The sequence below is a fragment of the Python bivittatus genome, unplaced genomic scaffold, assembly GCF_059951505.1.
Source record: "Python bivittatus isolate LINGU-HERP-01145 unplaced genomic scaffold, Pbiv_v1 ctg000610_np1212, whole genome shotgun sequence".
Taxonomy (NCBI): domain Eukaryota; kingdom Metazoa; phylum Chordata; class Lepidosauria; order Squamata; family Pythonidae; genus Python; species Python bivittatus.
The window spans coordinates 16810061-16825760 of NW_028277088.1; the positions used below are offsets into that span (position 1 = coordinate 16810061).

At 38.9% G+C, this 15700-nt stretch overlaps 1 protein-coding gene across 1 annotated transcript in view; it reads right to left on the minus strand.

Annotated features, from left to right (window-relative positions):
- MYO3A (myosin IIIA) overlaps positions 1 to 15700 on the minus strand; it is a 103532-nt gene that overhangs the window by 11323 nt on the left and 76509 nt on the right. Inside the window, exons 31-32 of the mRNA XM_088150447.1 lie at positions 15125 to 15656; positions 14589 to 14727 (exon numbers count right to left, since the gene is read on the minus strand). Of these exons, the coding sequence (XP_088006573.1) occupies positions 14589 to 14727; positions 15125 to 15656 (671 nt within the window). The remainder of the gene's footprint in view (positions 1 to 14588; positions 14728 to 15124; positions 15657 to 15700) is intronic.

The window sequence follows — 15700 nt, forward strand, 5'->3', positions numbered from 1 at the left end:
GATTTTTTTACATTTCCAAATCTAAATTGCCAAGTGCCGCTACTGTTGAGTAAGACTTTTTATTCTACAAGAATGGTGAGATCCAGAGATCCCATACCTCCTCTCTCAGAAGCCCTCTTGTTCTTCATATACTGGTTTCTGCTTTGGCTAGTGATTTGGTAGTTCCTGCTGTCAACATCTATCCTTAAGGGGGGCACCTCTCCTGATTATCACACACTAACCCTGATATGTATGAGAGACCTCTTAAATGCTGTGTTTTTCTAGTGATTAAAAGATAAACATGAAGAAGTTTAAATAATTTTGATAGCCACCTCCTGGCTAAGTAGCATGCTGGTATCTACAGGATTCTGCCCTTCTTCCCACTCCACTGGAAGATAAATCAATCTCACAGGAGACAAATAAAATCTAGCTTCATTATGAAAAAGAGACAAAAAGGAAAAAAAACCCCTACCCCTTTTTAACTGCAAGAACTAAAATGCAAATATTCAATGTAGAAGTAGATAACTGCACAGCTGCTCAGATCATAAGACAGCAGCTTGGAAATTAATCCTCCAAAAAGCAAATGTCAACAGAAAATACACTATTCCAGACAAACCACAAAGAGGCACTGGTCTCTCACTGCAAAATATTATAAAGAAGATTCTAAAGAACAAAAGAATCTTAATGAACTTAGCCTGAGTTATGCATGAAAGCTGAAATCAAACAGTCCCATAACTTGCACAAAGAAATAAAGAAAATGGGATTTGTCACAACACAGAAAAAAGGGGAAAAAAACTTAGTGCAGTTTCCTAGGTTTATATATCTACCTATTTCTACAGACATGAGTTTCCTGAAGTAAATCACCCTCTGCTTCAATTTTCTGGACTTCTCCAGCTTCTTGGAGATTCTAAGTACTAACAAGTTCTGCAACAAAGGAGAATAGAAGCCTGATTTTTTCCCCAGAAATAACTCTCCTCTATGGACTACTTCTTCTCTCTTTTAAAAACACCAACCTTTCTTATATTCAGGACAGGAGGGGCTGGGAAATCTGTACATGAGACAAAAGGCCAGCATTCCCTCATGGGGATATGGACTGGAAGTCTTGAATCTGCAATCTGTCATACAGGGTATTTTAAAAATGAATTCCTAACTACCTTGTATGGAAGGGTCTAGATACAACTTAGGTGTAATTTATTATTTCTGTGGCTAGGGAAATATCTTAATTCTTCTTTACACTCTTGATATTATAAGTATTCAAGAAACATCTTACCACTGGAGAGTTTGTGATAACACTCAAATTAAATGGATGGCTATGGGCATCTTTGCAATTTTTGTTCTGCTGCTTGGAGAAACAAGCCTATCCTTTGGATGACAGCCTGAAAGGTATCTGAAGATCACCCCTGTCTTCTTCAAAGCCTCCAGGCTCAAAAGAGTGAGCGCTTTCAATGATTTCTCAGAGGACTTGGTTTCCCAGTGATCTCCTACCTGCAAACTAGTTTGATTCAGCTCAAACATAATCTAATCACCCTACATGAAAGCTTTGGTTACATGACTATATGAATAGCTTGACCAATTTACAGCTATTTATTGTGTTCTCCTTGGTTTGACCTATATGGGTAAGGAAAGAAATTTGCTCATCTGTGATATTTCATCATCCTTGTGGGTAGGGAAAATGCTATTTTACCACATTATGTCATTTTAATTAAGAAAGCGACACAAACATTTATAATCAAAAACGATCAGCAATACATCAGTGTAACCACAGCACAATTAGGTGCATAACTTTTTCTTTGTTACATGTGATAAATAAAGCCTTGGAAAGGTCACTGATATATTGAAAGGCCAGAAGGAATAATGTTAATTTATAATACAGTTGAGTAATGATTACATTTATTGTTCTAGTTTCTTATTCGGAATGCAGAAGGTCCCTAATTTAATGAATTGACAATTATATTTCCTTCTCAAGAACAAAGGTGATTTTCTAAACTAAGGGGCAGTCAATGTGCTGCAGAGAATTACATTTTAATCCAATTAATTCCTTTTACTACATTGAAAGCAAATATAATCAAAACCTTCCATTTATTGTTCCTTGTATGTGCATGTAAGTCAGATAGAGTTTACTTATTTACTACCTTTATGTTTCACCTTTTCTCTGGGAATTGAAGGCAGCACACATGTGTATGTTGTGTGTGTTTGTATATGAGTTGCAATCAACTATTCTGTTGTGATCCTCAGACCTGGTGCTCCAATTCGCTTTTACTCTATTAAAGGAAGTAGTAAAGGAAGGAAAGGTCCCATATGGGACTTAAAACAAACCTATCTCCGATTTCATTTGAATTTGGGAAATTGTGTCTTGAACAAATCATGATTTGATATTCTTGATATTTACAAGTATTTGTCCAAGCCGCAGTTTCCCATATTCAGAAAAAAAATGGGAAGCCGTGGTTTGTATCTAACTACAAATGGATGGGTCCAAACTGACAGTGATCTAGATAGATTATCAATACATACATAAACTAGAGGTATGCAAAACATTTCAAATTCAAACTGAGTTTGAAACAGGCTGTTCCAGTCATTCTAAGTGTTTCAAACTTAAAACAGTATTATTCCAGAGCTGGTTTGAGCTTAAAGCACTTCCAGATAATCAAAACGGCCCATTTCAAAAACGAAGGAAAACAAACCCCTGAATATGAAACCACTGTCTGATCTTGGAACGATCTTTTCATTCTTGAAATGCGGCATTTCAAATATTCTGTGTATCACTAATCTGAAGTTAAGATTCTTCAAACCAATTTCATATGATGAAGGACATCTCTCTCGGTAGCACAGGGTTGGGAAATGGAAACTGTCCAGATGTGGATGGGTTACAATTTCTCATAACTGCCCATTTTTTTTTGAAGATTATGGTTACTGTAGTAACAATCCCTGAGGAACATCTTATTGCTTATTCCTGGTGTAGAATAACAGCTCTCTGAATATCCTGCTTCCTTTCAAATGATTACTGTATTTAAAAATGGTTCACATTCCTTGCTATAATGTGTCAGACTACTATCACTTCTAAAGGGAAATATAGCTAAAATCAAAAGTTAACCATGAGAGCCATTGCGGGCTGTGAAAAATGAATAATATTGGTCTATTCATAGCTAAAGGCAGGCAAATATTCCTGTTTGGCATGTTTGGTGCTATTTTTTGGATTCTCCCATTGCAGCTGTACAAACTAAACACATAAAACTGAAGGAAACATGTACAATTATCAGTTGTACTATTATAGTAATTATGGAAATTGGAAGGCTAACCAATTTAAAGGAAAACAAAAGATCAGCAGTCATTGCCACTCACAGATTAATGACATTTTTAGGACTGGGACTACAGTGAATGCTCTTTCTCAAAAAGCATTGCTTTTTAAAGGATATGAAAGATGATGTGCTGTTTTTAAATTAATCCCCTCCTTAGAGACACATCTTTAATCTAATCTTTCTGAGAAAGCTGAAACATTGTTGGGGGTCAATATTTTATTTTCTTTATCAGTAAAGAAAAGGGTTATGCTTAATATGACCAATACGCCTTTTTATCTGTAACAAAACCTGATCAGGCAGATACAGCCCCAGGAGATGGGTGTTAAAACCTGGGCATGTCCAGGTGCTGCTAGCAGATAAACTGGGAATGAAGAACACAAGTGGACAGTGGAATTGTTTTCCTTTCCTGCAGTGACTACCCACAATTAACAGTGAATTGTATTAAGGGGGCCTTATTGAGGCAACTGTCATGGTTACTAGCTATGTGTAGGGAGACTACTAAAACACTTCAGAGCGTGGATGTTTTTTTTTTCAATTTAGGAAGGAGGAGCAGCTAGGAAAAATGCAAAGCAATGCTAAGGCACAAAACAGAAAACATGTCAGAATTCTCTGTCATCTTCCAGGTTAAGCTCAGAAAGCATTTTCGCAAAGAAATTCCTTAAAAACCTGAAAGCACACTGTAAATGAACTAGAAAAACAGAAGCCTCTTTTGCAAAGAAAGAAAATTGCCAAGAAATTGAAAGATAAATTTTGGCATGATATTATATTCAGCATTAACCTTTGGGTTAATTATCCTACTGCAGACGCATTATGCAAAGACCTAGCTCTCTGGAAAAGGCTTTAATGCTTGGAAAGATGGAAGGAAAGAGAAGAAGAGGATGACCAGCAGCAATGTGGATGGACTCAGTTACAGTGGCAATGAGTGCACTGTTAGGAGACCTGAAGGACCAGGTTAGGGACAGATCATCATGGAGAAAATCTATGTATATGTCACTAGGAGTTGACAATGACTTGATATCAATCAATCAATCAATCAATCAACTTTAGGGGATCAGATGCATTTAGAACAGATTTGTTATTATTCACGTCTTCAATAATTGATACATTAATTAATATTAATTAAATTTTATGAAATAGTAACAGATTTATAATACATTTTTGGTTCCTCTGGAAGTTTGTGTTCTCATACATGTTATAAAAGTGTACAGCTTTGACTGTATGATCACAGCTATCTTGAACATTTGACATACTTTTGGATGCCTTCAGTGCCCCTGGCATGTTTTCTTTCCTTCTTTCCTTCAACAATTGAAAGAGCTTAGAAACACTGTAGAACAAAGCTAAAATCATACCCAGCATTTTAATTTTTTCTGAGGCTTTTAGGAGTAGGCAGAGAGAAGTGGGAGCAGGTGCAATTTTCTTTAAGGAAGAAGAAAAAAAAAAGTTTGAAATACTGAATTTGCCCTCTCCCTCTCTTCCTGACTGAGCTCTACTGGGCTTTTTTTTTTTTTCCAGATTTTTTATCCCACCTTCATTATTTTTATAAATAACTCAAGGCAGTGAATTTACCTAATACTCCTTCCTCCTCCTATTTCCCCTACAACAACAACCCTGTGAGGTGGGTTGGGCTGAGAGAGAATGATTAGCCCAAAGTCACTCAGCTGGCTTTCATGCCTTAGGCGGGACTAGAACTCAGAGTCTCCTGGTTTCTAGCTTGGTGCCTTAACCACTAGACCAGTGTTTCTCAACCTCAGCAATTTTAAGATGTGTGGACTTCAACTCCCATACTGGCTGGGGGAATTCTGGGAGTTGAAGTCCATACATCTTTAAATTGCTGAGGCTGAGAAACCCTGCACTAGCTCAAACTGGCGCTTCCTCTCTATTTCTCCACGGTCCAGTCCAGAGCACTCTTTGTAGAACATCAAGAATGGGCTTGGTTTGTCCATTTTTTTTTAACATCTGCCATTCCTAAAAACATATATTTTGTCGTTTGTTAGGTGCTACTGGGTCAACCCAACTCTTGTTGATAGGATGAACAAATGCTTGCTATCTCATTCTGTTTCCCTTGGTAATCTATGCCTTATCTATTGTCTTCCTCTTCTTACCAATCTTAACAGATTTTTTCCCTAGTCCATCATATGTTCGCATCCCATGCCCAAAGTCTGTGAGTCCTGCTTGCCCAAAAGAGCAATCAGGCTTTATTTGATCCAGGACTAATTCATTGGCTCTTTTTGCAGGTCATCATACTTTTAGTAGCTGCCTCCAAATCCATATCCGAAGCCATCTGATTTATTTCTCTAGTTTTTCTCAATGTCCAGTTTTCACAGCCATAGATTATCTCTGAAAAAAACTACTCTTTTAAAATTCTGATCCACTGTCATAGAAATATATCCTTTATGAGTATGTGTAAGTTTGTCATTGCCTTTCTCCCCAAGATTAATCTCTTTATTTCTCCAGCACACTGTCAATCTTTATCTATTCTCAAGCCTAGGAAAACAAAGTTATCTATGAACTTACCTCCGTCCATAGTTCTTCAGGCACTCTGTCTACCAAATCTAATCCTCTAAATCTATTCATCACCTTCACTGTGTACTCACAAGGAATATGATCTAAGTCATACCTGAGTGGTCTAGTGGTTTTCCCTACATTCTTCAATTTAAGCCTAAATTTTGCAGTAAGAAGCTCATGATCTGAGCCACAGTCAGCTCCTGCTCTTGTTTTTGCTGTCTGTATAGAGCTTCTCCATCTTTGGCTGCAAAGTATATAATCAATCTGGTTTCGGTATTGACCATCTGGTGATGTCCATGTGTAGAGTCGTCTCTTGTGTTGTTGGAAAAGAGTGTTTGCTATGACTAGCTTGTTCTCTTGACAGAACTCTATTAGCCTTTGCCCTGCTTCATTTTGTACTCCAAGGCCAAACTTGCCTGTTATTCTGATTACTCCTTGAAAGGGAAAGATATAAGCAACTGAATGCAGATTTCCAGAGAATAGCAAGGAGAGATAAGAAGGCCTTCTTAAATGAACAATGCAAAGAAATCGAGGAAAACAATAGAATGGGGAAGACTAGAGATCTCTACAAGAAAATTGGAGATATGAAAGGAACGTTTAGTGCAAAGATGGGCATGATAAAGGACAAAAAAGGCAGGGACCTAACAGAAGCAGAAGAGATTAAGAAGAGGTGGCAAGAATACACAGAAGAACTATACAAGAAAGATCTTAATGTCCCCGATGTCCATACTGGTGTGGTCGCTGACCTTGAGCCAGACATCCTAGAGAGTGAAGTCAAGTGGGCCTTAGGAAGCATTGCTAACAACAAAGCTAGTGGAGATGACAGTATTCCAGCTGAGTTATTTAAAATCCTAAAAGATGATGGTGTTAAAGTGCTGCACTCAATATGCCAGCAAGTTTGGAAAACGCAACAGTGGCCACGGGATTGGAAAAGGTCAGTTTACGTTCCAATTCCAAAGAAGGGCAATGCCAAAGAATGCTCAAACTATTGCACAATTGCACTCATTTCACATGCTAGCAAGGTTATGCTCAAAATCCTACAAGCTAGGCTTCAGCAATACATGAACCGAGAACTACCGGATGTACAAGCTGGGTTTCGAAGAGGCAGAGGAACTAGAGATCAAATCGCCAACATTCGCTGGATCATGGAGAAAGCACGAGAGTTCCAGAAAAATATCTACTTCTGCTTCATTGACTATGCAAAAGCCTTTGATTGTGTCAATCACAACAAACTGTGGCAAATTCTTAAAGAGATGGGAGTACCAGACCACCTTACCTGTCTCCTGAGAAATCTGTATGCGGGACAAGAAGCAACAGTTAGAACCGGTCATGGAACAACCAATTGGTTCAAAATAGGGAAAGGTGTACGACAAGGCTGTATACTGTCACCCTGCTTATTTAACAGAGTACATCATGAGAAATGCCAGGCTGGAAGAATCACAAGCCGGAATTAAGATTGCAGGGAGAATCATCAACAACCTCAGATATGCGGACGATACCACCCTAATGGCAGAAAGTGAAGAAGAACTAAAGAGCCTCTTGATGAGGGTGAAAGAGGAGAGTGCAAAAGCTGGCTTGAAACTCAACATTAAAAAAACTAAGATCATGGCATCTGGACCCATCAATTCCTGGCAAATAGAAGGGGTAGAAATGGAAGCAGTAACAGACTTCATTTATTTGGGCTCCAAGATCACCGCAGATGGAGACTGCAGCCATGAAATTAAAAGACGCTTGCTCCTTGGGAGGAAAGCTATGGCAAGCCTAGATAGCATATTAAAAAGCAGAGACGTCACCTTGCCGACAAAGATCCGCATAGTCAAAGCTATGGTTTTTCCAGTAGTAATGTATGGCTGTGAGAGCTGGACCATAAAGAAGGCTGAGCGCCGAAGAATTGATGTCTTTGAACTGTGATGCTGGAGAAGACTCTTGAGAGTCCCCTGGACTGCTAGGAGGTCAAACCAGTCAATCTTAAAGGAAATCAACCCTGATTGCTCATTGGAAGGATTGATAATGAAGCTCAAGTTCAGATACTTTGGTCACCTAATGCGAAGAGAGATCTCTTTGGAGAAGACCCTGATGCTGGGAAAGATTCAAGGCAAAAGGAGAAGAGGACGGCAGAGGATGAGATGGTTAGATAGCATCACTGAAGCAATGAGCATGAAACTGAGCAAACTCAGGGAGGCAGTGAAGGACAGGAAGGCCTGGCGCAATATGGTTCATGGGGTCACGAAGAGTCGGACACGACTTAACGACTAAACAACAACGTGAGTTCACTAAGCATATAGTTGATGTTATCTTTGTCTTCTTAATATTTAACACTAAATCAGATTATTCATTTTCTATTTTTACTTTCTTAATGAGCTCTTCTACAGTCAGGAAAAAAACGAAAACAAAACAAAAACAAAACAAAACAGAACAAAAACCTGTTTCTGTTAGTCAGTAGAAAAGATACAACAGTGGGATGGTAAAATAGCCTCTCAAGCCTAACCTCTCCCTCTCTCTCTCTCTCTTGGTGCCTTCAAGTCAGTGTTGACTCCTGGTGACTACCTGGACTAGTCCCTGCAGTTTTCTTGGCAAGAATTTGGCAGTGATTTGCCATTGCCTCCTTCCTAGGGCTGAGAGAGAGTGACTGGCCCAAGGTCACCCAACTAGCTTTCTGCACAAGGTGGGACTAGATTCAAGCCTCCAGTTTCTAGTCTGATGCCTTAACCACTACACCAAACTGGCTCTCAGCCTTTTCTCTAGAGGGGCAGAAAGGGCAGTAAACAAGTAAGCAAAGAGTAATGCTTGAGACAATGGGAAAGCACAGGGGGATGGCTAGCTTTATGGGGAAGAAGAACGTGCCTGAGAGTGCCACAGATGACTTGACATCATATTCAAAAAGATTTGAACAATTTTTTTTAACCTAAGTGTGGTGGTTGTGAAAAAAAAGGTGCCTGATTTACTGAGTGTTATGAGAAGCAAAACAGATCTCTAAGAAGCTTTAACTACTTTGGACACCTTACATGAAGGCCTAGCTCTCTGGAGCTAATGATGGGAAAGGTGGAAGGAAGGACAACCAGCAGCAAGGTGGGTGGTCTCAGTTACAGTGGGTGATGGGCGCATTGATGGAAGACCCAAAAGACCAGAACAGGGATGGATTGTCATGGACAAAGCCTATCTGTGTGGTCGCTAAGAGTTGACAACGACTTGATGGCACATAATCAATCAATCAAGCTTTAAACTACCCCACAAAAATCTCAGTTTTACCGAACGAGTATATGGCAAATTAGGGATAACATGGCACCCAAACCATGACCAACTGCAGAATGTTTCAGATTCTGTAAGTGGAAGCAAAAAGTGGGAGATGGATTGTTGCAGCATAAGCAGCAGAAAAAGCTGACTGAACATTGCAAATTTGGTGAGGGGCTAAATGACCAGCTAGCCTCTGGAAATCTGAAAAAAGGAATTCCAAAAAGATTAACAGAGGCAGTTTTAACATTTAAGACAGCTTTTGAAATTGCCATCTCCATAGAAATGGCTGCCAGAGACATAGGGCTGCAGTGAGGAGTAAAAGCAAATGTGAAGAAGACTGCATGAGTATTCAGAGAGATAGTAATGTGTTGGTAAATGTTTAAGAATGGGCTCTGTTGGCTCTATTGCCGCACCGCTAGCTGTGGAACAGCTGACCATCATGCTAGGTATCGTGGCTTAGCTCTGCTCTCAACTGGCTTGCAAAATTCCAGAAAATTTAACAATCCACTCTCATGAGCCAGTACAAGCTGGCTCCAACACATAACTGCAGACAGACAATAACAAGTCAACATGAACTGTGCTATCGTTGTGGCAGAGGCTTACACATCCCAGCTCAGTGTAGATTTAAAGGAGAAACCTGCAAATCAGTAAGAACCTGCAGAACAGTAAGAAAATCCAAAGAGACTATCACTCAGGAAAGGGCAAATTGTTTATTAAAGACAAACAATTAACCCATTACTTAGAAAGCAGTGTAGTAGTGCATGTCCTAAATGAAGAATTTGATAAGGAAAGTGAAACAGAGATAAGCTAATCTGGAAATTTGTAACATAAAAGATGAAATGAGACCAGCAATAAGGCTCACACAAGAAGCGAATGGCAAACCTCTATCAATGTTGTTGGATACTGTTTCTGCTGGACCAGTTATATTGGAGCATAAATTTGAGCAGGATTTCAGAGGTGCCCAAGTGCAGCCATCAAAATTAAAAACGTATACAGGAAAAAAGTCTTCCATTAAAATGATTCCTGTAACTGTAACAGTTAATAACTACCAAGTTGTACTGAAGTTATACATCGTAAAAGCAGATGGACTAGCACTCTACGGTCATGATTGGCAGATAAAGCTGTTGCTGGGCCGGAGTTTCACCAACAGCTTGTGAGGTATCCTTTGATGGAGAACACCAAAATGAAGTAGAAAACGTATTGGATAATGATGTACTTGTGTTCAAAGACGGTATGAGTATGCTTGAGCACGTCAAATGTAAAATATAATTACAACCAAATGCTACACCCAAGTTTCACAAAGCACATCCAGATCCATATGCCATACTAAAAGACATAAAACTGAACTGGATTTGATGGGAAGTGAGGGTATTATTTCAAAAGTTGACTGGGGCCCATAGGCTACATCTGTCATTCTAATAAGTAAAAAGAACAGAACAGTTAGGATCTGCGGTGATGTAAAAGTCAACTTTAATACATTATTACAGGCTGAGAAAGTATTACAATGCTTAGAATTGAGGATATTTCTGCTCCCAGGGACACTATTTTAGGAAAAAAGACCTAGTACAGATGGCATAGGAAAAAGATTAGTTTTTCTTACTACAGTGTAAGGGTTATAACAGACTTGGTTTTGGAGTAGCATTGTATGAGTGCTTTGGCAGAGAGACCTGGACAATGTGCTACAAGACTATCCAGACATCCAGTGATATGTAAGTTACATCCTAGTCATGGGGGAAAATGATGATGCACCTACAAAATCTCAAAACAGCATTGCAGGGTTTGGCAGACTATGGCCTTAAAACACTATGCAACAAATATGAGTTCTTTAAACCTAGGATTACATATTACTCATCATGGATGTACAAGGCCTACAAAAACATACAGAAAAAATTCAAGGCCACGAGCTGTGTTACATATACAGTTCTTTTTAGGATTTGTTAATTATTCTAACAGTTTCCTACCAAATTTAGCCATTGTGCCCTATCCCTTGAACATTTTACTGTAAGCAGGAAGAGCATGGCAGGGGGCAAAGCAGTGCAAACAAGCTTTCACTGTGGCAAGAAAATGGTGGTATCAGACCCAGTGCTTGCACATTACAACCAGGACGTAGCAGTGAAATTGGCTAAAGATGCCTCACCATATGGCATTGATGTGGTTATGTCACACTTCATGAAAGACAGCAGTGAATGCCTGATAGGTACTGCATCACGCTCACTCACAGCAGCAGAGAAAAATTATGCAAATATAGACAGGGAAGTGCTGAGCTTGGTTTGGGAAGTGAAACATTTCAGCCAGTATTTGTAAAGAAGGGAGTTTATCCTCATCACTACCCTCATCAATTATTATTGTCAGTCTTAAATTCACCAAAAGGAATTCTACTTACAGCAGCTGCCTGAATACAGCATTGGGCTTTGTTCCTTAGTGAACATAAATACACAATAAAATTCAAAACTACACATAATCCTACAGATGCAGATGGACTGTCTTGTTTACCTATAAAGGGGAAGCAAACTGAGAAATGAACATCTGATGGAGATTCTTTTGACACACTTTCTTTCATAGAGAATGAGCGTCTCCCCATCACAGCTGAGATGATTCAGTGAAAGTAGGACAAAGGACTTGTCTCAAGTCTACACAGCAACCAAGAATGGCTGGTATACATAAACTCTCAACTGATGGAGTTTTATTAGTGCCATAATAACTTACACTTGGCAGGCAGTTTCTTTACATAAGGACTGAGAATCATCATAACATCCAAGCTGAGTGCTGAAGTGCTAGAGGACCTACATGTTGCACATCTTGGAGTAGGAAAGGAGGGGGTATTAGCTCAATTTTGTTTGTTGGGCAGGAAAAATCACCAAAGTGAACAGCATGTAATGAGTTGCTCAGGTTGCCAACATGTCCAAAAAATGCCCAAAAGAGCACCACTTCAGCCATGGCTTCCTTGCCATGAAAAAAAAATCATGCTGACATTGCAGGACTGTTTATGGGTACAGATTTTTTACTTATGGTGAATACATGTTTGAAGTGGACAGAGGTGTTTCCAGTGAGTTCAACAACAGGCACACATAACGTAGATGTATTGTGTGAACTGGGGTTTCAGAATAATTAGTGAACAACAACAAACCACAAATTGTAGCTGAACAATTTCAGACATTCCTAGATATATTACATCAGCACCATAGCATCCAGCTACAAACGGACTGGCTGAAAGGTTTGTTCAAAATCTCAAGAATGCTTTTAAAATTATGTCTGGGGAAAATAACACACTGAATCGAAAACTTGCAAACCTTTTCTATTTGCATAGTGCAGCACAATATACAAATCGAATGACAATGATGCTATTCTTAGGTTGTACCTTATATTCAAGGTTGGATGTTCTCAAACTTAATTTGAGGAGTGTTCAGAGCAAACAGCTGAAACAAGCAATTTTGTCATGCTGAAACATGACACTAAACAACTGAAGAGCACAGAGATAGAGACAGAAGTTGCAACTGCCATGGATGGAGATTGAACACTGAGTACCCATTAACACTTGCCTCTGATGATACGCAACCAGTAATTGCTCCAGTTACCAGTACCATGACAGACACCCTATTTGCATTTGGAAGCTCTCATAGCAACAGGGTCTGTATCTTGATAAGGAGAGGGGTGGCGTATTAATGGCATTCCCCTTAAAGGGACCTGTTACATTTGCCAGCTAAATGATTGTAAAAATAATAATCATTTTCAAATTCATCCAAATATATCAGGATGGTATGCAAAGAAAGGTTTTGTGAAATGAGACCCTACCTGGCTGCATTTGTTTGCAACAAACCAACATTTTAAATTTTTGAACAGGGATATTAATGGAATTAGGTAACAACTGGTTTGGATGCTTTTTCCTGTCTTTCCACTGCTGCCACTAATCTTACCACTCCCCCCCATCTTCCAGTTACCTCCCTTTCCCAGCATCCTCCCACTATTATTATCACAAATTTTCTTACCAACGTGCCCATCCCCCAACCTACAACTGTATGTTTTACAAAATATACAAAAATGGTACATTTTATTCAATTTAGCACAGAATGATACAGATGATATCTAACTTAGAAAAAAAATCAACTAGATCCTGTACATCAAAACTAAGTGGCTAGAAAGCACCCTTGCCTTTGAATTATCTTCAAGAGCAATCCATATACAATACATTACAGGAATCTGCAAACCAAAAATTACCAGTGCATAGAATACTGTCTCCATAATATGTGTATCTAACTGCAATCACTGTGAGGAAACCAGCAGAAGGGGGCAATAGGCCTTCTGGCCACTGAGAACAATTAAGCCTTGGATATCAATCCTCTCTAGCCTCAGATTTGCATTTATTCCAGAAGCAGAATTCAATCTAGAAGAGGCTGTACATAGAGACCATCAACCCACAACGCCTCAATTTTTGTTAGAAAATTTTTCTCCATGTAAGCTGTTGCACATTTTGTTAATTGCAATGAAGTCTTCACAGTAAAGGAACTAGCAATATGGGGAACCGAAATCCTTTAAGATATTCTAGGATGACAGATACTGTAAGACAAATAGTACGCAGAATTATACTATTATTTTTCTTTGCTACATTTTAGAAATAGATAAAATCAAATGCCAGTGTGGGAAATGCCCAGATCAATCCACTTTTCCAATAAAAGTCTATAATATTTTACAAAACTATTAAGCCAAATCTTCTTTGAAAATATAAATGACTTTCTGAAGGGTTATAGTTTAAGAAAAGATCGTTGCTAAGACTGTGACCCTTTAGCTACAGTAGATAAAGAAAATTCTCTATAGACATTTCAAAAAAGGAAAATGGAAAAAAAAATCAGTTTCCCGTTTTTATCAGATCTCCAATTGTATTGTCACTCACGCATGATTAAGCCCTTTACGAGCATAAAGAAAATTAAAAGGTAACATATCAGAAGGTTTAATACTAGGAAATAATAACGATTTCTTTTAAAAAGAGTGTTTTAGAAGGGCATGGAGGCATGCTGGAAAACTAATTGTTCACAAGTACATTTATTCTGTGAAAGGCAAACTGCCCATGAGTTTAGCCAAATCACTCCTGGGATCACTGATAGCTATCATATTCTTTACATGTACTTTTTAAAGTACCAATGTGGTGATAGTAGTAAAAATTACAGAACAATGGTATTTTTTACCCATACTGCAACCAAATGGGTAAACCAAGATTTGATCAACTGAAGTTGACTTTCTGATAACATCCTTTAGTTAAGTTTGGGTAAACTTAAGGAGGTTATTGACTCTGCAAATACTATTATAAATGCATGTCCATTCTAGGGCAAAACATGACCTGTGATACACCTTACATGGATCTCAAAGTAAATGGTGGACAACTGATTAGCTTAGTTGGCCCTTGGACTCTTACACCCCACTGATTTTACCATTCAGAGTAATAACAGTATAAACTAATGATCCTACCTCGATCTCTTGCATGACTACAGAGTAATACTATAACAGATTCATGAACAAAGCAATTGTAGCCGCAGAGTATTCCATTAAATTAATTTGTTTAACAATGAGATTGGTTGTTACCAGACTGATACACATATGAAGAAAGGTGATTGTTGGGATAGTAGTCTGAAGAGAGCTTCATGGGACTCAGCTGATGGGACAAAATTATTTCATTCAGCTTCTGCTGTAGCGACAGATAATCTTCTGATAATGTTGATATCTAGGTGAGAAACAAATATACATATAACCAGACCATATGTCCTCCAAAGGCAAATCAAAGAGAGAAAGCAGCCCTGAAAAAGAGTGTGAACCATTGCTTTTTATTACAGAGAATTCTGCCCCTTCTATTATGGAGAACTTTCTTACACTGAACTATAACACTTTTTCAACATTTGATTTCAATGAATTCTATTTTAATGCAAACTGCACTAATTGTTTTACATCATAAAGAGAGAGAGAGAGAGTGCGCACGCACGCACAGCTTTTCTACTGTCTAATCACTCTTTTCCAACCTTGGGTCCTCCAAATACTTTGGACTACAATTCTGATCATCCCCAGAAGTTGTAATGGGTGCTACAGCCCAACCCATTTGGGGAAGGTTATTCTAAGATGCTTACCTGCTTGGAGAAAGCAGCTAAGCTAGTTTTCTCCTCCACCGGACCATCTATTAGAACTTGATCCAAGTCATCAGACAAAGTCCCAAGCTCACAATCACCTTGGTTTTCACAAGATAGCTTCCCTTCTTTTCTGAGCTGGTCTCTTGTTCGGTACCCTCGATAAATACTCTGAATGACTAGGGCTGCCTTCTCAATGTCCTCTGTGACTCGCTGGCTGGCTTCAATATGTTTCTGAGAGCCTCTTGCAGACCCACTTCTTAGAGGGGCTTTGTTTTCACATGGAGTTGGCTGGACATATTTCAGAGAACCTCTTGTCAGATGACTTTCCTGGGGAGCAACATGACCCTGGTTTTTCTCAGCTGGATCACTTCTTTCCTGAGAACCTTGCTGGCTTGGTTCACCAGTGCTTTTGATAGACACTTTCTTAGACAAACAATGGGAAGTGGGCTGGTTTTGGTCTTCTTCAGGAAGATTTTCTTTTTCTCTTGGGCTTGTTGCCATTTCGGCCTGTCTCTTCCTGAGAAGTGATTCCCTGAAACAGATGTAATATATTTAGTGAATATTGCAGGAGACAGC